Below are 23,050 nucleotides of genomic sequence, written 5' to 3'. Positions count from 1 at the left end.
CTGTAGCACCTTTCTGCCAAACGACTGGTCTTGTTGGGACAGTACATCCACCCTGTAGTGTCTGATGAAAGTTGATGCACTTGACCATGTTGCAGCCTGGCATATTTGCTGGATGGTGGCTCCTGCTCTCTCTGCCCATGATGTGGATAATGATCGGGTAGAATGTGCCTTAATATTAGCTGGTACTGGACAATCACTTTTCTCATATGTCAATAAAATGACCTGTCTAACCCATCTGGCAAGCGTTTGTCTCGATGCCTGAAGACCCCTATTCTTTCCAGAAAATAAGACCAGAAGACTACTGGATTTCCAGAATTCCCTTGCTCTTTTTAGATAAACTAACAGGGACCTTCTGACGTCTAACAAATGAAATCTTTCCTCCTTTTCCCCCGAGGGATTGGAACAGAAAGAAGGCAGAATAATCTCTTGCGACCTATGAAACTCCGATGCTACCTTGGGTAAATAGGCCGGATCCAGCCTTAGTCTGACACTATCAGGACATATGATCAGGAAGGGATCTTTAACTGATAGAGCTCAGGGCCGGGCCGAGGCATAGGCTGGAGAGGCTCCAGCCTCAGGGCGCAGTGTAGGAGGGGGCGCACAATTCATTCAGCTGTCATTCCTAATTGTGTTTTAAGCAGAAATAAATAAGAAAAGGGGTTACATAGCAGTGACTGCAAGCCAGATAACTAGATATTAAGGTGTTGGGGAGGTTGTGGGCCCTGTGGCACCTCTTAGTCTAATAGCAATCAGTGTGTGACGGCTGGGGTGGCATGGATGGAGGGGCGCACTTTGGTGTCTCAGCCTTGGGTGCTGGAGGACCTTGTCCCGCCTCTGATAGAGCTTTTAGATGGCTTAAACGTCTCGCAGACGTGACTGCGATCAGAAAGGCTAGTTTGAGTGTAAGAAATTTTATGTCAATTTCCTTGATAGGCTCGAAAAGTGCCCTTGTGAGGCCATTGAGGACAAGGGAAAGGTCCCATTGTGGAAATATCTTTTGCCTAACTGGTGTAGACCTTTGTAAAGCCTTAAAAAACTTTTTACCAAATCTTCCTGTGCCAAGTGTCTGTCTAAAAGGATAGACAATGCCGAGCATTGTACCTTTAGAGTACTGGGTGCTAGTTTCATATCAAACCCATTCTGCAAGAATTCTAATACAGAGCTAGTCAAACCCTGATTCCAGGAGTGAGAGATACACCAGGCTATATACAGTATACCTTCCACACCTTACGATAGATCTTCTGAGTCACTGGCTTTCTACATTTAAGAAGAGTCTCAATCACATTGTCAGGAAGACCTTTGTTTCTCAATATGACCCTCTCAGGATCCATGCGGCCAGTCTGAATAAGTGGGGCTTGGGATGAACCAGCGGTCCCTGAATTAGTAAGTCTGGGTGAACTGGAAGCAGAAAAGGTGGGCTTACTGCCATCCTTAACGAAGCTGCATACCATGGCCTCTTTGGCCATAGAGGGGCTATGAGAATCAGCCTCCCTGATTCCCTTTGAAGTTTCACTAGGACTTGTGGAAGAAGAGTTAACAGGGGGGAAGGCATAACTTAACTTGAACCCCCATGGTAGACTTAGGGCATCCAGCCCCAAGGAGCCCTGACCCCTGTGAAGGGAGAAAAATTGCTTTACTTTCGCGTTTGTTGGGGAAGCAAAGAGATCCATTTCCGGCATTCCGAACCTTTCTGTTATCAACTTGAATATTTCCGGATGTAGTTCCCACTCTGCTTGACTGACCTGCTGGCGGCTCAAAAAGTCTGCTTCCACATTGAGGATTCCTTTTATGTGGATCGCCGCCAAGGATAGAATTCGAGGTTCTATCCAACCGAAAATCTCAGACGAAAGAAGCATCAGATCCCTGGATTTTGTGCCTCCCTGTTTTGCAAGATACGCCACCGTGGTGATATTGTCCGAAAAAATCAAAACATGTCTTCCCTCTATCAGAGATTGAAAAGACAGAAGTGCTTTCTGAACCGCCAGTAACTCTCTGACGTTTGACGACTTTTTTCTTATCGAGTCGGGCCAATCCCCCTGAGCATGATGACCTACTGTTGTTGCGCCCCATCCCCAGGCACTCGCGTCCGTAAAGATCTTTATCGGATCGCGCTGTCTCCAAACTCTTCCTCTGTCTAGATTCTGGGAACTCAGCCACCAGGCTAGACTGTCTTTGACTGTCTCAGGCATGGTAACAGAGGTCTAGAGACCCCTGAGATTTGTCCCAGTAGAGTAGGAGTAGGGTTTGAAGATTCCTGCCGTGGGATTGCGCCCAGGTGACTGCTGGAATTGAAGAGGAAAACAGACCTTGCACTCTCAAGATCTGACGAATTGAACAAATTTCTTGAGACAGCAATCTGTTAACTTCGGACTGAATCTTTACAATCTTTTGTGAGGGTAAGTAAATGTTCTTGTCTATGGAGTTTATCCTGTAACCCAGAAAGGTGATCTCCTGGACAGGTGTCAGATTCGACTTCTCGTAGTTTATTAACCATCCTACACGCGTCAAGGTGTTGATCACAATGTCCTTGTGACACAACACCAATTCTCTTGACTCCGTAAAAATTAAAAGGTCGTCTAGATACGGAACAATCGATATCCCCTGGATTCTCAGTTCCTTCATGACCTTGGCTAAAACCTTTGTTAAGATCCGTGGAGCGGATGCTATCCCGAAAGGCAGAGCCTGGAACTGAAAATGATGAATCTGAGAGTGGACCTTGATTGCAGACCTCAAAAATCTTTGATGGTTGAAAAAAAATGGGTATCTGCAGATAGGCATCTCGGAGATCTATTGAGACAAAGAACTCCTTGCCCTGTAATAGAGCTCTCACTGAATAAATGCTTTCCATCCTGAACCTTTTGTAAATCAAAAATGGATTGAGAGATTTTAGGTTCAGGATAAATCTGAATTCCCCGTTGGACTTCTTTACCAAAAATACGTGGGAATAATACCCCTGGAATACTTCTTCCCAGGGAACTGGCAAAATTACGCTCTTTGCTAAAAGTTTCTGAATCTCTGTTTCCAGACCCTTGGCTTTCTCTGGGTCTTTTGGAAAAGGATTCACAAACCTTCTCTGAGGGGGCTGACTTGAAAACTGAAGGCGGTAACCCCGCTTTATAATCTGTAAAACAAAAGGATCGGGATTTAACTTTTCCCATTCTGAAAGAAAATAAATCAGCCTCCCCCCCACCGGTAAGTCATTTATTGGACTTGGGGGGTTCAGTCTTACCGAGCGTGAATCCCCCCCTACCTCTCCCCTTAGGAAAGGACCACTTCCTCTGCACATTCCTATTTTTCGATTGATCAGAAGATTGTTTACTAGGGACGAAGGGCCTCTTTCCCCTCATATTTCTCTTTTTGTTTGGAAACGGTTTTCCTTTCTCTGCTGAACGAGACAAAACCTCGTCTAGTCCAGAGCCAAATAATAGATTACCCTCAAACGGAATTGAGCATAACCTATTCTTGGACGTTTGGTCTCCCTCCCAGGTTCTCAGCCACACTGCTCTCCGAGCTGAATTAATGAGAGCCGTAGTACGCGCAGAGACACGAATAAGTTCGGTTACTGAGTCCGCTAAAACAGCGACTGCTCTCAGCACTACCGGAAGAGAGGCTGCATAATCTTTGAGCGGAACACCCTTAGAAATTTGTTAGAATAAATTATCCATCCAAATTCTAAGGATACGTGCGATACATGTGGCTGAAACCCCTGGGATAAATCCAAACGCAGCCGATTCCCATGTCTTTTTAAGGAGAGCATCGACCTTTTTATCCATTACATCTTTGAGAACTCCTGTGTCCTCAAAGGATAAATCAGAGTCCTTTGAATATTTGGACAGGACGCATCGAATTTTGGGCATTTTGTCCATTTATCAATCTCTGACTGTTCAAAAGGATATTTTCTTTTGGCTGATTTAGGAATAAATAAAGGCCGCTCAGGGTTTTGCCATTGAGAGGTAATAATGTCCTGGAGAGTTTTATGGATAGGAAACACTCTACCCTTAGACTGACCTAAACCAGAATAAACTTGATCCTGAGGGGTTAACTCGGGAACTGGTTCCTTAATCTGTTCCTTAGTATAAACTGCCTTAAGCAACTCAGAAGATTCATCGGGACTAAAAAGAAATCTGGGAGTCTTAACCCTCTCATCCCTTACTGAACCCTCTGAATGAGGCTGTTCCCCCTCTTCTTGAGAAACAGACACCCCCTCCCCCTCCTCCTAAAACATCAGAAAGGGTGGAAGAGTGAGACAAATGACCAGAAGAGGGCCCTGGAAGGGAGTCAGGAGCTTGTGGAACAAAAGACTCCTTGAACTTATCCAAAGTCTCCTGCATGTTCTTATTAACAGCCTCCATTACACCCTTTAACCACTTTACCCCCGGCGGTACAAATTTCTCCGCCCCTTTTTTCCTTCCTAAAAAACCAGGGACGGAGAAATCCGTACCTTCCGCGCTCCCGCCGCTGTCCGCGCTACCGCCGCTCGTGCGCGCGCACCCGCCGCTCGTGCACGCCGCCGCCCGCTTGCCCGGAGATCAATGAACGGGAAAATCCATTCCCGTTCGTTGATCTAAGCCCCCGCAATGATCTGCTGCTTCTTTCAGAAACAGCGCGATCATTGTGATTCTCCAGCCTCCTACTGCTTCCTGTAAGCGTCCTTCCGGACGCTTACAGGTCGCATGTAAACAGACTCACTGTGGCCATCTTGTGTCCAAATAGTAAACTACACCCTAATGCATTTTACACATACAAATAAATAGTTTTACATAATAAATTAACTCATTACCTCCCACACTCCCCAATTATTATTTTTTTGTAATTTAAAAAAAAAAAAAAAAAATACATACAATAAAAAAAAACCATAAATAGTTACCTTAGGGACTGAACTTTTTAAATATTTATGTCAAGAGGGTATAACACTGTTACTTTATAAACTACGGGCTTGTAATTAGGGATGGACGCAAAACTGAAAAAAAATGCACCTTTATTTCCAAATAAAATATTGGGGCCAAACATTGTGATAGGGACATAATTTAAACGGTTTTATAATCGGGAATAATGGGCAAATAAATTTCATGGGTTTTAATTACAGTAGCATGCATTATTTAAAAACTATAATGGCCGAAAACTGAAAATAATAATTTTTTCCCACATTTTTTCCTATTTTCCCCATTAAAACACATTTAGAATAAAATAATTCTTGGCATAATGTCCCACCTAAAGAAAGCCTAATTGGTGGCGGAAAACACAAGATATAGTTCATTTCATTGCGATAAGTAATAATAAAGTTATAGACTAATGAATGGACAGAGCGCTGAAAGGTGAAAATTGCTCTGGTGGTCAGGGGGTAAAACCCCTCAGTGGTGAAGTGGTTAATATATCCGATGAATGAGAGGCTACAATAGCATCAGTACAGCCCTGACACAAATTCCTTGGGGCCTCTAATGCTATTTTGCTGTTACACAAGCCACATCTTTTATAAGTTTTAACTTGACCAGCCGTTTTAGGATCAGTCTTTGTCTAAGAATAAAACAGAAAAAAAGACAACAGACCTGATAAGCCATCAGCATGAAGTGTATGGGATAAAGCCTGTCCTCCACTGGAGGGCTTACCAAACTCGAACCAGATGGCTGCACTTGCCCAGAGGATTTGGAAGCGGAGCCCACAGCCTCCGACTCACGCTGCTGTGCCTGCTGCGGCTGCTCCCCCTTCTGCTGTGACATCCTCTCTCCCCACAGTATGACACCTGCTGCTGCCACTGCGGAGGATCTGCAAGCGCGATGGAGACGCCAGGAGCACGCTTTCAAACTTCCTGGCTCTCCTAAGTCCACCCCCTTCCGGCCGCCCGACTCGCTGACGTCATTTCCAGGCGCCGGTCAGAGCGCGGATGCGCCTTGCAGAGCCGGCGTCTGACGGGGGGGACGAGCGGTAAGCCGGCCATACGCTACACAGGAGTCGCATACCGTAGTCACCGGAGGACCATAGCCGGCGTCACCTCCTGCTTCGCCCAAGCCATGCTGCCTCCCCGAGAACGAACTCACCCACTGGTGAGTACAAAAATAAACAACGGGAGCTTGCCTTCTCAGGTGTTTCCGACATGGAAACACAGATGAACTGAGGTCGGAGGGAGGGCGGGGGCTTTTAATCTTCTTGGGGTTAGGTTTCCCCAGATCCTGGGCGGGACCGGATCTCGTGATGTCCCGGATGGCAATTAGAGAAAACAACATCTCTAGTTCATTCAGGTTTCATAGCTTCTGAGCATGGACAGCTCTCTAACTCACACCACAGATTTTCAATTATATTCAGGTCTGGGGACTGAGATGGCCATTCCAGAACATTGTACTTGTTCCTCTGCATGAATGCCTTAGTGGAGTTTAAACAGTGTTTAGGGTCATTGTCTTGTTGAAAGATCCAGCCCCGGCGCAGCTTCAGCTTTGTCACCGATTCCTGGACATTGGTCTCCTGAATCTGCTGATACTGAGTGGAATCCATGCATCACTCAACTTTGACAAGATTCCCACTCCCCGCACTGGCCACACAGCCTCACAGCATGATGGAACCGCCACCACATTTTACTGTAGGTAGCAGGCGGTTTTCTTGGAATGCTGTCACCATGCATAACGCATGCATAACGTTTTTTTTCTCCATGCATAACGCCCCTTGTAATGCCCAAATAACTCAATTTTAGTTTTAGCAGTCCACAGCACCTTATTCCAAAATGAAGCATCTCCTTGTGTAAAGTGTGCCAAATGGTTGAATGATGCACAGTGACTCCATCTGTAGCAAGATGATAATGTAGGTCTTTAGTGCTGGTTTGTGTGTTGACTCTTGACTGTTCTCACCATTCGGCGCTTCCGTTTATCTGAGATTTTTCTTGGTTTGCCACTTCGAGCCTTAACTTGAACTGAGCCTGTGGTCTTCCATTTCCTCAATATGTTCCTAACTGTGGAAACAGACAGCTGAAATCTCAGAGACAGCTTTTTGTATCCTTCCCCTAAACCATGATGGTGAACAATCTTTGTCTTCAGGTCATTTAAGAGTTGTTTCGAGACCCCCATGTTGCTACTCTTCAGAGAAAGTTAAAAGAGCAGGGAAACTTACAATTGACCCCCTTAAATACCCTTTCTCATAATTGGATTCACCTGTGTATGCAAGGCAGAGGTCACTGAGCTTACCAAGCCAATTTGAGTTTCATTAATTAGTTCTAAAGGTTTTGGAATCAATAAAATAACAGTACCCAAATGTATGCACCTGCCTAATTTCATTTAAACAATAATTGCATACTTTCTGTAAATCCAATAAACTTAATTTCACTTCTCAAATATCACTGTGTGTCTCCTATATGATATATTTAACTGACATTTTTTATCGTAACAACCAACGATTTATACAGGAAAATCATAACGATTAACAAGGTTGCCCAAACTTTCGCATCCCACTGTAAATACATCAGAGGGCAATATAAAAGCTTGGCAGATTAGCTTTTTGTCCCTAGGCTTTCACAAAGGACTAGAGGACATGATCTGTGCATGGAGGAAAAACGTTTTAGACATATATTTAGGAAAGGGTTCTTTACAGTAAGAATGATTAAGACGTGGAATGCATTACCACAGGAAGTAGTTATGGCATATTCTATATCTGCATTTAAAGGGGGCTTAGATGCTTTCCTTGCGTTGAAAGACATCCAAAGCTATAATTACTAGGTAATGCCCGGTGTTGATCCAGGGATTTTATCTGATTGCCATCTGGATTTGGGAAGGAATTTTTTCCCTTTTGGGGCTAATTGGACCATGCCGTGTAAGGGTATTTCACCTTCCTCTGAATCAACAGGGCAGGCTGGTGTTGTACTTTATTTTCTAGTTGAACTCGATGGACGTCTGTCTTTAACCCAAATAACTATGTAATCGATTTTTTTTAAATCAAATTATGCCTAAAAAAATTGATCAAAAATATTGATTGTACAGGGTGGAAAATTAACACATTTGGGGCAGAGCAAGAGCATTGGCAAGATCGATAGCCTATAGCTCTGCACTGCATCAAACAGTGCAATTCTGCAGCTCAATCGTTTTTCAATATATCGCAGCTAGAATGTATTGGAAATTGATGTGCAGTGTATGGAAGAAATCGATTCCTTTTGAATTGATTCTGTTCAGAAAGGAATCTATTGTTTTGGGACACTGGGTGGAAATCTAAAAGTGTATTGCCAGCTTTAAGTATATATAAAGTAACACTTCAAACAAGATTCAGATCTGTGTTATACGTAAAAAACAAATTAACTAAACTATCTCAGTGCTTTCAACTAAAAAAAAAAAAAAAAAAAAAAATGCATAAAATTGTACACATTTCTGTAAGATTAACTAGTTCTAGGACGTAGAGTCTACATCCTAAAAAGTGCTGCAGTATGTTCTAGGACATAGACTACATTCTGATGAAAAGTCTTTGTACGCACATGTTCTTGGGCGTGCATAGTAAAAGTGATGCAAATAGCAACAATCATTCAATAAGGTTAGGCACAAAAAAATAAAATAAAAAAATAGTTTTACAAGTAAAAAAAAACAAAAAAAAAACCAAACAAACGACAAGGTCTCTAAATAAATAAATAAATAATAAATAAATAAATAAATAAACAAACAAAAAAAAAAGGTTCCCCCCCCCCCCCCCCCCGTTAAGTTTGAACTCCTATCTCACCTAGCCTATTAACATCCATGGCTATAATTACTAGGTAATGCCCAGTGATGTTGATCCAGGGATCTTATCTGATTGCCATCTGGAGTTGGGAAGGATTTTTTTCCCCTTTTGGGGCTAATTGGACCATGCCTTCTAAAGGGGCCCATACACTTACCGATTTTCCTGCCGATATACAGCCGATTCGATCACTGTGAAATCGTCACGCAAACGCTGACTGAACAATCGATTTCTGGGCGAAATCGATCGTTCGACGATTCCCATCGTTCAGTCTGTGCGGAAGATTTCCCTTGATCGCCGGCGGGTCGGAGTGCGTCGATAGCGGCGTTCGAATGACAGGCATTACCTGCTCCGCCGGCACGAATCCTCTGGTCTGCGCTGTCTCTTCTCCGCTAGGTTCCGGCTAGCTACTTCCTGTCCCAGCAGGAAGTTTAAACAGTAGAGTGCCCTCTACTGTTTAAACTTCCCCGGACAGAAAGAAGTGAAGCCTGCCAGTCCGAAACCCAGAGCGGAGAAGAAGACAGTGGAGACCAGGGGACTCTTGCCGGCCGGGTCAGGTAATGTATGTAGGGGGCGGCGGCAGCTTCTTAGATTGTGATCGGTTTCATGCTGAAATCGATTCACAATCTGTTTGCAGTAAAGGCAGCCATACGATCCCTCTCTGATCAGATTCGATCAAACAGGGATCTGTTGGTCGATCTGATGGCAAATCGACCAGTGTATGGCCACCTTAAGGGTTTTTCACCTTCCTCAATCAACAGGGATATGTGAGGGAGCAGGTTGGTGTTGTACTTTGTTTTCTGATTGAACTGGATGGACGTATGTCTTTTTTCAACCCAAATAACTATGCAACTATATGTAACTATGTAACCCAAATACCTATACTTGTTTGTACACTTTTAATGACTGCCTCCTCTAGCGATCGGATGCAACAGTTTGAGGCTCCAATACTGTACAGATGTATTGCTCTGCCATTGCCTAGTGATGTATCTGTACAGGACTGGAGTCCCCAGGACTGTCGCCTTAGTGAATGCATCCGATTGTTACAGATGCATAGGCTGAGTATACATTTATAACTGTAGGACTTGTCATGTGAAAATTAGGAAGAATAGAAAATGGGGAAAAAAAGGTACTTTCTGCATTTATGCCCAATTTTTCCCCTTAAAAGGACTAAAATAAAATACCGTATTTTTCGGACTATAAGACGCACTTTTTCTTCCCCAAAACTGGGGGGAAAAAGTCAGTGCGTCTTATAGTGCGAATACACGATTTTGGGACCATCAGAGCACCTACCGATCCAGCCGGCAGCGGGGTCCTCTCATCCCCCTCTGCCAGTGATCCCCAGAGCAGGCGGTATCAGCGGCGGGGCCAGTTATCAGAAAGCGGCAGTGTCTGCATGATCAAGGCATCCCTCCACCCGCGGACACGAGACATCAATGAGCGCCGATGTGTGCTGATCGAAGCCGCCATCCACCCGCGGACAAAAGACACTGCATACCAGCCTGCAGCACGTGCAATGCTTTCCTCTGCCTCCCGTGTCCCTCCAGCTGCAGCCGCTTTTACAATCATGCCGCTCTACTCAATACCGGCTTCTCCGTACTTCCTGGTTGGTGATGTAATGTCACTACGTGATCTGGAGCGCACGTGCGCTCCGGATCACGCAGTGACTTTACATCACCAACCAGGAAGTACGGAGAAGCCGGTATTGAGTAGAGCGGCATGATTGTAAAAGCGGCTGCAGCTGGAGGGACACGGGAGGCAGAGGAAAACATTGCACGTGCTGCAGGCTGGTATGCAGTGTCTTATGTCCGCGGGTGGATGGAGGCTTCGATCAGCACACATCGGCGCTCATTGATGTCTCGTGTCCGCGGGTGGAGGGATGCCTTGATCATGCAGACACTGCCGCTCCCTGATGTCTTATGCCCACGGGTGGATGGCTGAGTGAGTAATGCTGCCAGCACTTGGTATATTGGAGGGAGTCTCTGCAACACTATCCATATCGGAGGGAGGGGGGCTTGCCAGTGTCTTTGCTCAATGTAATTGGGGTGGGGGCAGGGGATCACTGTACATGGGGGTATTACTGTAATTGGGGTGGGGGCAGGGGATTACTGTACATGGGGGTATTACTTTAATTGGGGTGGGGCAGGGGATTACTGTACATGGGGGGTATTACTGTGTTGGGGATAACAGAAACAGTTTGGGTAGAGAAGCTCCACAAGATGCACCTGCCATGGACGCACCTGGTTTAGTGTAATTTTTTTTCCCTTGGTTTTTGTCCTCTAAACCTAGGTGCGTCTTATGGTCCGGAGCGTCTTATAGTCCGAAAAATACGGTAGTTTTTAGAGAAAAAAAATATTAGCCAGAGAAAGCCTAGATTGTACTGAAAAAAAAACCCCTAAAATAGATCGCTAACATGATATAAATAATTAAAAAGTTACTGATGTATCAAAAGCGACACAAAAATGTCAGGAACCTTAAAGGGAACCTGAACTGAGTAAAATTATTTAAAACAAACACATGAGGTAAATTCAAATAAACATTACATAGTTACCTCACCATCTGTTCCTCTCAGAAGCTCACCATTTTCTTCTGACAATGATCCCTTCCAGTTCTGACAACATTTTGTCAGAACTGAAATAAATCAGTTGCCGTCAGTTATAGATGAGAGGACAACGAATGTGCCAGGTAATGTCCATGTTTCCCTATGGTTCAAGTGGGCGATGTTACACAGTTTAACAGTTTGCTGACCAGAAAGCTGTTATGGGTTAATGGCCATTTTCAAAATGGAGGACGGGGAATTCCCTTGATCACAGTGGACAAACAGGATGCGGGACAGGAGAAAGAGATTGAGGAGTAGATTACACGGGAGGCAAGTATGACTGGTGTATGTTTTTGACTTTTAATTTTCAGTTCAGGTTTTCTTTAAGGTGTTGAAACCCTGGAATGTAAACCAGTTAAATATACCATACTTGCCTTTTCCTTTTGTTCTCTTCCCTTCTTGGAGCTTGTCACTTTGCCACAGCGGATGTTCTTGGGCACAGGGTTTGCATTTGTACTGGCAGCAGAAAGCATAGATGGGCAACTGACTGAACCATGTAGAAATATGCGCTCACTTCGACGGCGGCTCCAAAGGTCATCATCACTGACCTCAGCCTGGAGTTCTTGGCTGTGATCTTTTGTGGATTTTAGTCTTTTACATTTTCTTGTCTTATTTAACATCTTTCCTTTTTCACAGAGATTAAGGCAAGATTTCTCTTCTGAAGAATCTAGAGTTATGGTAGAAGTGGCAGCATCAGAGTTGGAAAATGTTATAGAAGTTGAAGGCTTGGAAGGCTTAGTTTCAATTTTCTCCTCATTCTCTGAATCTGTGTCTTCAAATTCTGTGCCTGTAGAGAACATAAATATTGTAGAATCATAGGTGGAAGCCTAAATTTAAACTTGTTTAAATGGAAGAGAGTGGGACAAGAAGTATAATTTTGCCAGAACAATAGTAACAGTATTGTATCCAATCTGGTATCTGCTAAAATACTAGCAAGAACAATGAGGTATAGCTGGCAAAAGGAGGTATATGGAAATTCTCAAAGAGTGTGTTCAGTAGGGAGTACCCTGCAGAACAAACTGTGGGCACCAACACCAATAGCTGTATGTCCTGGGAACCTGAGTGGATTGAGGACTGAAAACAAAACCACACTGCAACAAAGCAGGTCACAAGATTGATGCAGTTACTTAAAGAGTAACTGTAAAGGTGGCCACACACCATACTATTAAAAGATCCAATTTTCCCCTAATTCGATAATTTTGATCAGCTGTCCCGAAAAATCGAGAGCTTTTCTTTGTTTTTGATTGATAAATCCAATCAAAATGTCCTGTTTTTTTATTTTTGGGATTTGACATGTTGGAGATTTCAGACCATCAGAATCATATGGTGTGTGGTGGATTGTCCATTACTTGATGTACAATTCCAATCAATTTTTTGAGCTTTCAATTAATTTTATTCATGATTGGGGAAAAATGTAACATAGGTGTGTGGTACATTAGGCAGATTTTTGAATTGTGACAATCAGTCAGAAAAATTGAATTGAACAGATATTTACAAAATTATATGGTGTGTGTGGCCACCTTAAAGTGTACCATAGCTGAAAATGTTTTAAAAGTTTTATACATACCTGGGGCTTCCTCCAGCCATATCGGCTCGGATCACTCCCACGCTAGCATCCTTCATTGCTCGCAGCGTCCGGAACCGGGTCCCGTCACTTTCGTCAGTTGGAGCCAGTGTACGAAGGAGAAGTGCGCCCTCTACGTATCTCTCCAGCAGGAGAGATATGCAAACAGCGCACTTCTCTTACGTTAGACTGGCTCCGACTGACGGAGGTGACAGGACCCGGTTCCCAAAGCTGCAGGCAGTAAAGGACGGCAGCGTGGGAGCGATTGGAGCGGACGGGGCTGAAGGAAGCCCCAGGTATGTATAAAACATTTTAATTTTTTCACCTTTGAGTCACCTTAAAGAGACTCCGTAACAAAAATTGCATCCTGTTTTTTATCATCCTACAAGTTCCAAAAGCTATTCTAATGTGCTCTGGCTTACTGCAGCACTTTCTACTATCACTGTCTCTGTAATAAATCAACTTATCTCTCTCTTGTCAGACTTGTCAGCCTGTGTCTGGAAGGCTGCCAAGTTCTTCAGTGTTGTGGATCTGCTATGAACTTCCCCTTCCAGGCCCCTCTATGCACACTGCCTGTGTGTTATTTAGATTAGAGCAGCTTCTCTCTTCTCTCTTATCTTTTACAAGCTGGATAAATCGTCCTCTGAGCTGGCTGGGCTTTCACATACTGAAGAATTACAGACAAGGGCAAAGCTGTTTGCAGGAAGAAAAGAGCAGCCTGAAACTTCAGTGCATGAGAGATGCAGGGGGAAAGAAACACACAAATGATCTCTTGAGATTCAAAAGGAAGGCTGTATACAGCCTGCTTGTGTATGGACGTATTTTCTATGTGTGGGCATACTGTACATCAACCTACTTCCTGTTTTGGTGGCCATTTTGTTTGTTTATAAACAAACTTTTTAAAACTGTTTTTAACCACTTTTAATGCGGCGGGGAGCGGCAAAATTGTGACAGAGGGTAATAGGAGATGTCCCCTAATGCACTGGTATGTTTACTTTTGTGTGATTTTAACAATACAGATTCTCTTTAAGGCATAAAATCCAAATTCAATTATCTGTTAGTAGCTGTTTAATAAGTAAAAAGGATGCTAACCAGGCAATTCAAAAGTTTAAAATCAATCTCCCTTTTTTTCCCAATAGATTTTCATTCCCCATGCCCCCAAGGCCCTTATCTTGTACGACGGCCTCAGAAGGAAAGTTTCAGTGCACGCTAATTCAGCCTGGAGGGGTGCCAGAAGTGGTCCCGTCACTGTCCTCGGCCCCTCCTATACAGTGCCACCGACTGCCCCCATATCACACTCCCAACCCACCCCCCTTGGCATCCCCTCTTCTCCCCGCAGTATTACAGAGCGAAGCAGGGAGAAATAAAGGAAGCGCACACAGACTCACCCTCATGGTTCCAGGTGATTGAGTTCCCATATATACTCTGCACTACTGCCGGCGGGTATAGACGGGAACTCCAGTGCCTGGAACTATGAGTAGGTGAGCCTGTGTTCGCTTGCCTTTATTCCTCCCAGCTTTGCTCTGCAATACTGCAGGGAGGAAAGGGGATGCCCAGGGTGATGCACAGCATAAGGAAGAAAATGACACCAGGATTAGCTTCAATCTTGTTGAACTAAAGATGGCCCCTGCCAAGAACAGAATTCTCTTTTTTTTACTATATAAATTTTACTGAAATCAAAACGTGGACAGTACAACACATCTGTTATGTAAGTAGAGCAAGTAATTATCTATTTACATAGGTGGCATAGTATGTATATCTGCTCCTCTTTAAAGCCATGGTATGCCAGATAGTATTCATGTTCTGTGGGGAAAAGGAGCACCTACGTAGGGATGGGGTACCATTAACAGGGCGCTGTTGATCTATGCACCAATGGAAGGAGTAGTGTTCCTCAAGGAGCGGAATCTAGGTAGCCACTGGCCTTCACCAGAGATTTCCACAGGCGACAATAGGCTGCTACCCCTAGTGGGACTACTTTGCATCAATTAACCGCCAGATTGCAATCTCTGAGGTTACCGCCACTGGTGACAAGATGAACAGAAGGGTGAACCCTGCAGTGTTGACAGTAGGAGACTGGGATCTTGATGAAGGAAAGAGAAAGTGATAGGGTTAATAATAATTGTTTTTTTCTTCTGAATGTGGGATTCCCATGCCCTTTGCGATACATGCACTAATTTTTAAACCTCACTGTTAGACTTTGCATTTTCAATAATTGTATGAATGTAAAATTGTATTCTTTAATACAATACAGATGTTCTTTAATGACCTCATAATTTTACATACAAGTGGCAGAAATTATGATTTCTTATCCCTTTTTCATAGAATATGGTCAAACAACTGTGTTTATTCTTTTAAAATCATAATCACTACACTAAAGGACCCTGATCAAAAGTTTACACACCCCATTTCTTAATACTGTGTATTGCCCCCTTTAAAGGACTTACGAGGTGACATTTGTAAAAAAAAAAAGTTCAGTACCTGTCTTTATTCTGTATGCACGGAGGACGCCATCTGCGCCCTCCATTTACTTCTGCCGGGTCCCCCGCTCTTTGCTAGACCCCCGATTGGCTCCTGACCCCACCGCCCAGGTTGGGCTCTCATGCCACAGGTAACATGGCCGCCAGAGCTGGCCGCGGCTGCACAGTCCGCCTAGACGCAAGTGCGGCTATGCAGCTCTAGCCCCCCCCCCCCCCCCCCGATCCACGCACAGGAGACTGCCTGTATTGAGGACGCGGCAGGAGGAGCCCTAAAGCTGTGCAGCCGCAGCAAGCTCCTGCGGCCATTTTACCTGTGGCATGAGAGCCCGATATGGGCGGTGGGATCGGGAGCCGACCAGGGGTTTGGCAAAGAGTGGGAGACCCGGCAGAATTAAACGGAGGGCGCGGGTAGCGTCCTCTGTGCATACAGAATAAAGACAGGTACTGAACTTTTTTTTTTTTTTTTACAAATGTCACCTCGTCAGTCCTTTCACATCAATTACACTTTAAAGTCTTTTGTGGTAGTTGTGGATGAGGCTCTTTATCTTTTCAGATGGTAAAGCTGTCCATCCCTCCTGCCAAAAGCCTCCAGTTTCTGTGAATTCTTGGGCTGTCTTGCATGAACTGCATGTTTGAGGTCTCTCCAGAGTGGCTAAATGATATTGAGCTCAGGAGACTGAGATGGCCATTCCAGAACCTTCACCTTATTTTGGAGAAGCCAATGGCAGGTCAACTTGGCATTGTATTTTGGATCATTGTCATGTTGGAATGTCCAAGTGCATCCCATGCTCTGCTTCCTGGCTGATGAGTGCAAATTTTTCTTCAGTATTTTTTGATAACTTACTACATTCATGTTGCCATCAGTCCTGAACAAATTTGCTGTGCCTTTGAAGCTCACACTTCCCCAAAACATCACCTCATCCACCACCATGTTTCACAGTGGGAATGGTGTACCTTACATCATATGCCTTGTTGACTGTCCCCCAAATGTAGTGTTTATGGTTGTGGCCAAAAAGTTTTTAGTTTTAGTCTTATCCCTCCAATTGACTTTGTGCCGGAAGGTTTGAGGCTTGTCTCTGTGCTGTTTGGCATATTGTGAGCAGGACACTTTGTGCCATTTGCTTAGTAATGGTTTTCTTCTGGCAACTCGACCAAGCATCTTTTCTTCTAGTGCCTCATTGTGTATCTTTAACCTGCCATCACATTTTTTCAGAGGGTCCTGTATTTCACCCAAATTTATTTGTGGGGGTTTTCTTGCATCCTGAACAATTTTTCTGTCAGTTTTGACTGAAATTTCAGCAGGTCTACCAGACAGAACCCATCATTTTGCATTTCCTTGAGTTTGAACACTGCTGATTAGCTTTCTCAATTCCTTGAATATTTTCTTATATCCCGTTCCTGTTTTACCCATCCACTATTTGCAAGCAAACAGATCACCAGTTAAGATGGTTAACTTTGATAGGCATTAAAACCTGTTTGTCTCAACTTTTGTACGTTATCAGGCCAAATCACCAGGGTATGTAAACTTTTGATCAGGGCCATTTAGGTAGTTTCTGTAGTGATTATGATTAAAAAGAGTAAACGGAGATGTTTGACAGTATATGGCTTTAGCCGAGCCAACCACTAACCATGAGTGAAATTAAAGTTTTTATGTTCTATAAAAAAGGTCAAGAAATCAAATTCTGCCAGTGTGTGTAAACGTAAGGCTTTAATATTTTTCAGCAAAACAAATTAAATTGTTGCTATAAAAAGATAATGCCTACCTCTGTTGTGTACTACAGTTTGGACCTTTTTGCATTTAAAAAAAAAACAACAAAAAAAATAATTATTGAACATAAAAAAAGTAGTCTAGCAGCATGAATATTTCATGAGGTTTCCTATGAAGTTTAGTAACAGGAGTTGGGGAGGTTTTCATGTTGACTAGCCCAGCACAGTTGGGGTACCATGGGCCAATTGGGCAGGCAAGGGTTGATTCTAAATACCTAAAATTGATGGTGATGTTAATGTGGAGGTGATCCTATCGTGGTTGTAGTCCTTTCCTCAGTATAAAAGTGTTCCTGCGAGAGCCAGCTCTTGTTGTAGCGATGATGAACTTAAGCTTACTAAACTGCCCGGTCACCAACAATGCTCTTGTGGACATATGATGGACACCTAATGATTTTGTGTGGCTGGAATGGGTCAGAATGTCGACTCGGGGAGGGGGGGAGCAAAGCCTCGGAGGAGAGGAAGAAGAATGGCGGCCGACGTCGGGTTCCTCCAGGAGGTGAGTTAAAATGCCCGCTGTGCGCTATACTCTGCAGTAACTTCCTAGCAGCTACCACGAGTTCAGCTCAGGGATACCGCTTCTGGCATGTTTTTTCCACCCCAAGCTGAACTCATGATTACCGTTAAGGAGGTTAAAGTGACACTTAAGCCTTAAAAAAAAAAAAAAAAGTGTTTTACTCACCTGGGGCTTCCCTCAGCCCCCTGCAGCTGATCGGTGCCCACGTAGAGTCGCTCCGATCCTCCTGTCCCCGCCGGCGGCTACTTCCGGTTTCACCGTCAGCCGCCGACAGGCTGGAAACGCGAGTGATTCTTCGCGTTTCCAGCCACAATATCACCCCCTATGCTGCTATTGCCGCCGCTACTTACCGCTGCCATTCTCGATCGCCGCAACATTTCCGTTTGCAATCACTGCAATCATGACTTTCGGTGATCGGGGTATAAGAAACATCTGTTCCCAACCCAGATGACTGTGCCTGTGATGAATGAGAGCTTGCAGGAGTGAGACGCAGCTCTCATTCAAAACTGAAAGCAAACTGATACACACACTAGTTCCTGTCTACTGTTAAAGTGTACCAAAGACAGGAATAAAATGTATACATACCTGGGGCTTCCTCCAGCCCCATGCGCACGGACCGCTCCCACGCTGCTGTCCTCCGCTGCCTGCAGCTTCGGTACTGGGTCCCGTAACTTCCCCCTGTTGCGGCTAGTCTGTGCAAGAGAAGTGAGCCCTCTACATATCTCTCCCGCGGCTGGGAGCAATCCGTGCGCATAGGGTTGGAGGAAGCCCCATGTATGTATAAAAAAATTTTTTTTCTCCCTGTCTCTGGTTTCCCTCAACAGCAGACAGGAACTAAGTGTAGTGGCAAATACACCCAAATACACTTTTACATAGAACAACTGAATAAATTATTTTTTAACCCCTTCCACCCTATCCAATAGTTACCAAAATAAAACAATTAGGCCTCTTTCACAGTGCGACGTTAAAGTCACACATTATAAAATCTTATAACGCAGACTAACGCACAGCAATACTAAGTCTGTGCGACATTTACAGTGCACGTGTTGCGTTTTTGTGCAACGTGTAGCGTTATTAGAAAGTACTGCATGCTGTGCGTTATACAAGTTATTAGGTGCGTTGGACTGTTTGCACATGCTCCGTAATGATTTGGAAGCATACTTTTCATTGCCTGTATGGCAACGATAATGGGGCATTAAGTTGCGGTGTGACTTTTTGGGGCGTTGCGTTGTAATTTGCGTTGCCACTTTAACGTAGCATCAAAACGTAACGTCCTACTGTGAAAGAAGCCTTATATAAAAAAAAAAAAACATAACTACATCATTAAAAAATAAAAAAAAAAAAAAAAAAAAGTACAGTTACCTTAGGGACTTTTTTAATATGTAGGTCATGAGGGCATATTACTGTTGCTTTCGTAAAGAAAGGCTTGTAATTATTGTTATAATATATATTTTAAAAAAAAACCGGAAAATACACCTTTGTTTCCAAATAAAATATTATTGCCATACATTGTACTAAAGACCAAATTAAACCTTGTAATAACCAGACAAATGGGCAAATAAAAATGTGTTTTATCTACAATAGAACATTTTAATTTTTAACCAGTTCAGTAACACAGGTTTACACCCCCCTAGTGACCAGGCTATTTATTTACAATTCAGCACACTGCAGCTACTGCAGGCTGTATTTTTTTTATTAATTTAAATATTTATTTATTTTTTAAATAAAAAAACTTTTTTTTCCACCCTCCTGAGTGCCAATTATCATGATTGTCTCTTATAGGCATTATAGGCATAGGCATTAGCCTGTGAGAGATGATCATTTGCAAGCCACTCGAGGGGACAGCTCAGTAGCAGAGCTGCACTGTACAACCATTAGAAATGTTTTTTTTTTAATTTCTAAAAGCCTGCTAACAGCTGGGCTAGCAGGCTGATGTTGGAGCTCCGTCATTCAGCGGGGATGCGCGATCCCCACTAATCTCCGCCCACCGCTCTTGACGCCAATCGGCTTTAGGCGGTCCTGGGGCTGTCTCCTACTCGATGCCTATCGGCGTTAGGTGGTCGAGAAGGGGGTGAACTACAATGGTTGAAAGCTGAGAAATGATGAATTTTTGCAATTTTTCTACTCCTTTTCCCTGTAAAATGTATATAAAATAAAATTCTTAGCAAAAAGTACTGCTCCAAGAAAGCCTAATTTGTCCCGCAAAAAATAAATATACAGATAATTTCAGTGCGATATGTAGCGATAAAGGTATTGGCGACTGAATGGGAGGAGCAAGAGGAGAAAATTGCTCTTGTACAGAAAGGGTACAAAACAGTGGTAGAAAAGTGGTTAAACTAACTTGACCAATGTAGTTGCCTATACCATTATTGTGTATTGCAAGTTATTGGCTACAGCCAGACAAGCACTTTTAATATATTTTATCGAAAAAAAGCGACATGCAATGCACAAAAGCTTGTGCATAGCTAATTAATGCAAATTAACTATCATACATATTAAACTATACTGCACTTTTCTGTTCTGTCCAGTCTAACTTTTCTATACTCGATTGCAAGTTTAGGAAATGTTCTTTTTTTTTTTTGTTAGCTACAGTGTTTATATAAATGGTACACAGATCAACTGGAGGACTTCTGAAAATGAACATGGTTTGTGCAACTAAAATTCCTTAGTTATTTGAGAAACATATTTCCCACCAAAATCAGCTTGAGGATCCCTGAACACGACTTCGATTTTTAATCGGTTTTTACATCCGATTCCGAATTTTTAATAGTTACTGCATGTTGCGTTTTTTCCTCCGTTTTTCTGTTGATTGCATTCAGGGAAAATTGGAATTGCAAATCGGAAAAGGAATCGGAATCGCAAAACAGATTTGCAGTGTGCAGGGGGCCTTATACGGTGCAAGGATATTAAATATTTCACCTTCTTATTTGAACACAAACGCCTGTCACTACAAAGAGTATCTAACAGAAAACCATTAAGTAGAAGTGTTTGCGTGCTATAAACCGTTAACTCCAGGTTTGTAGAAAACTGAAATAAGAGTGTCTGTTCTGAGCAGTTTAGAAAGGTACTCATTTAGGAATATCGAGATCTGGGAGTCTTTTGTACTGTACTGCTGCTTTAGTTGTAAAGAAGGGAGGTGATGCCTTTAGAAAATAATTGCTAACTTCAAAATTGAAATATATTTTCATATTAAACTACAAAATGACTTGTGTAACATAATGGCTGGAATACACGGGTCGACCGGCGGCTCAATTAGCCGCCGGATCGACCCCAGCCGCGTCCCCGCTCGTGCTCGCGGATCGATTACCGCTCATCCGGAGATCGAGCTGGCGAGGGTCGAGCGGCATGATCGGGCCAGCCGAATATTATCAGCTGGCCGGATCAGCTGGTCGATACGCAGTACAGAAACGTGCCGTGTATCCCCAACATAATACAGTATGCGTTAGTCTTGAATGAAAATAAACTACTTTTTAGGTACACAGTGCTTTAACACTGGAAAGTTTACACAGCTGCATGACAAAATATTTTAACGATTATTTTTAATAATGCTTACCAATAAAACTTTGTTTTTCTTCCACTGTGTTTCGTTTTTCTTCCATCTGCATGGTGGACAGAGGTGAAGACAAGATTGGGCTGGGCTCTACACTGGCAGCAAACTGGGCAAGAAGACCCAGTCCATTATCCTCCATGTGGAGGCTAGATAAATATTCGGCATCATAATCTGTGAATTCCTCATCTTCTGAGCTGTAATCTAAACATTTAAGAAAGTGTGTTCGTTATTACAAACATTAACAGCATTTCTATCTAAGCCACTAATAAACGAACCAATAATACCAACACTGTCCAGGAGAAACAGCACAGTATGGATTTAGAAAGTCATGATAATATCACAAGTTTAACGCTAATGACTACTATAAACAACTTATTTTACTTCTGCATGAACAATGGCAAGCTAAGTCACACGTTGGGATCCTATATTGTACATCCTAAAGCCCCATCTACACGGTATGATTCTTTGTGAGATTCGATTACGATTATATTTACGATCCGATTAAATCAGACATGTCCGATCGGGATTCGATTTGCCATTGTTTTTCAATGGCAAATCGAATTGAATCCCGATCGGACATGTCAGATTTAATCAGATCGTAAATAGAATCGTAATCGAATCGCACCAAGAATCGTATCGTGTAGATTGGGCATAAGAGATAAAATAGGGATGTATCCCTAGACTAACTTACAGTTTCGCCCACCTGTGCACACTTTTGGGAATCCAAATGGTTGTGTCATGCCATTCTGATAGCAAAAATGGAGAATTAACAAATAACTGGGACATCCATCTGTAAATGACACCTTAAAGGTGTTGGAAAACAGCAAACTGCAGAGCCAAAATGTTGCCATTTAAGCAGGAAAATAAATAATAAAAAAAAGGTAATAAAATCATCTGGATCCATTGAAAACTGAAATCCCAGTTCTGGGTGGCATAGGCCTTTAATCATTCTAATGTCTCAATGATACTCACTGAAAGGACAGAGATATCAGGACAACTTTAAAAATGTATTCCTTAGCTTATTGTGGTCCTAACGGAATGTAAAACATTTGCAGAACAAAAGAATAAAAAAACCAAGCAGGACTTTGAGGGACTAATGACATTAAAATACTGGTTTAAACTGAAAATGTATGCTTATCAGTCTGAACAATTAAAGCAGAGATATCTGCTTCAGTTATTAATGTGAGTGAGGGTTGATTCACACTGCAAGAGCTTTTTAAGCACTAGAGATTTTAAAAGCTCTTGCTAATGCAATGATTGCTATGGGGGATTTTTACAAAATCACATTGCTCCAGTGTGAACACCCACATAGGATAACATTAGCAAGAGCTTTTAAAATCTCAAAGGGCTTAGAAAAGCTCTTGTAGTGTGCATGAGCCCTAAGTAACAATTCTGTTGTTGCTGCATTACCCTGCACATAGCCATGACTTATTCCCTACACAAATGACAAGGGCCATCAAATCTACCATTTCTTGTCAACACTCAGCCCGCTACAGACTGCAGGGATGAGAGGAAAATAGCATGACCAAGGCTGTGAGCAAGGCTGTTCTCTGAAACTGCCCACTGTTGGGGTAAAACTGGATAAATCTGCAAACACAATCCAGTTGATGGATTTATTTTATAACAAATAGCAACATGTGAGCCTGTTTGACATGGCATAAGCCAGGATGCCATTGGCTGTGATGCAAAGCCTAGAAAGAAGGGTATGGCTAGATATATGGCACCAAACCAAATACAGGTTGTTTGGGATGGTTAAGGTTAGATGGGGGTAGAATTAGACAGAGTGGTGAAGGAAAGATCGTATCATGAACAAAGCTGAGGGATGGGGGTGGGAGGGAGAGTATAGGCACAGGAAGTTGTGGTTTAGGGTTAGTCATGTTACTGAGAAAGGATGTCAGAG

The 23,050-nt window shown here is 43.1% G+C and overlaps 1 protein-coding gene across 2 annotated transcripts in view; it reads right to left on the bottom strand.

Annotated features, from left to right (window-relative positions):
- TNRC18 (trinucleotide repeat containing 18) overlaps positions 1 to 23,050 on the bottom strand; it is a 225,605-nt gene that overhangs the window by 62,465 nt on the left and 140,090 nt on the right. For both annotated transcript variants that reach the window (XM_068244834.1, XM_068244835.1), the window contains exons 17-18: positions 21,154 to 21,351; positions 11,653 to 12,065 (exon numbers count right to left, since the gene is read on the bottom strand). In XM_068244834.1, coding sequence (XP_068100935.1) covers positions 11,653 to 12,065; positions 21,154 to 21,351 — 611 coding nt within the window. The remainder of the gene's footprint in view (positions 1 to 11,652; positions 12,066 to 21,153; positions 21,352 to 23,050) is intronic.

This window comes from Hyperolius riggenbachi, chromosome 7, assembly GCF_040937935.1.
Source record: "Hyperolius riggenbachi isolate aHypRig1 chromosome 7, aHypRig1.pri, whole genome shotgun sequence".
Taxonomy (NCBI): Eukaryota; Metazoa; Chordata; class Amphibia; order Anura; family Hyperoliidae; genus Hyperolius; species Hyperolius riggenbachi.
The sequence above is the reverse complement of the archived record's forward strand: the minus strand, read 5'-3'. Positions and strand labels throughout refer to the sequence as shown.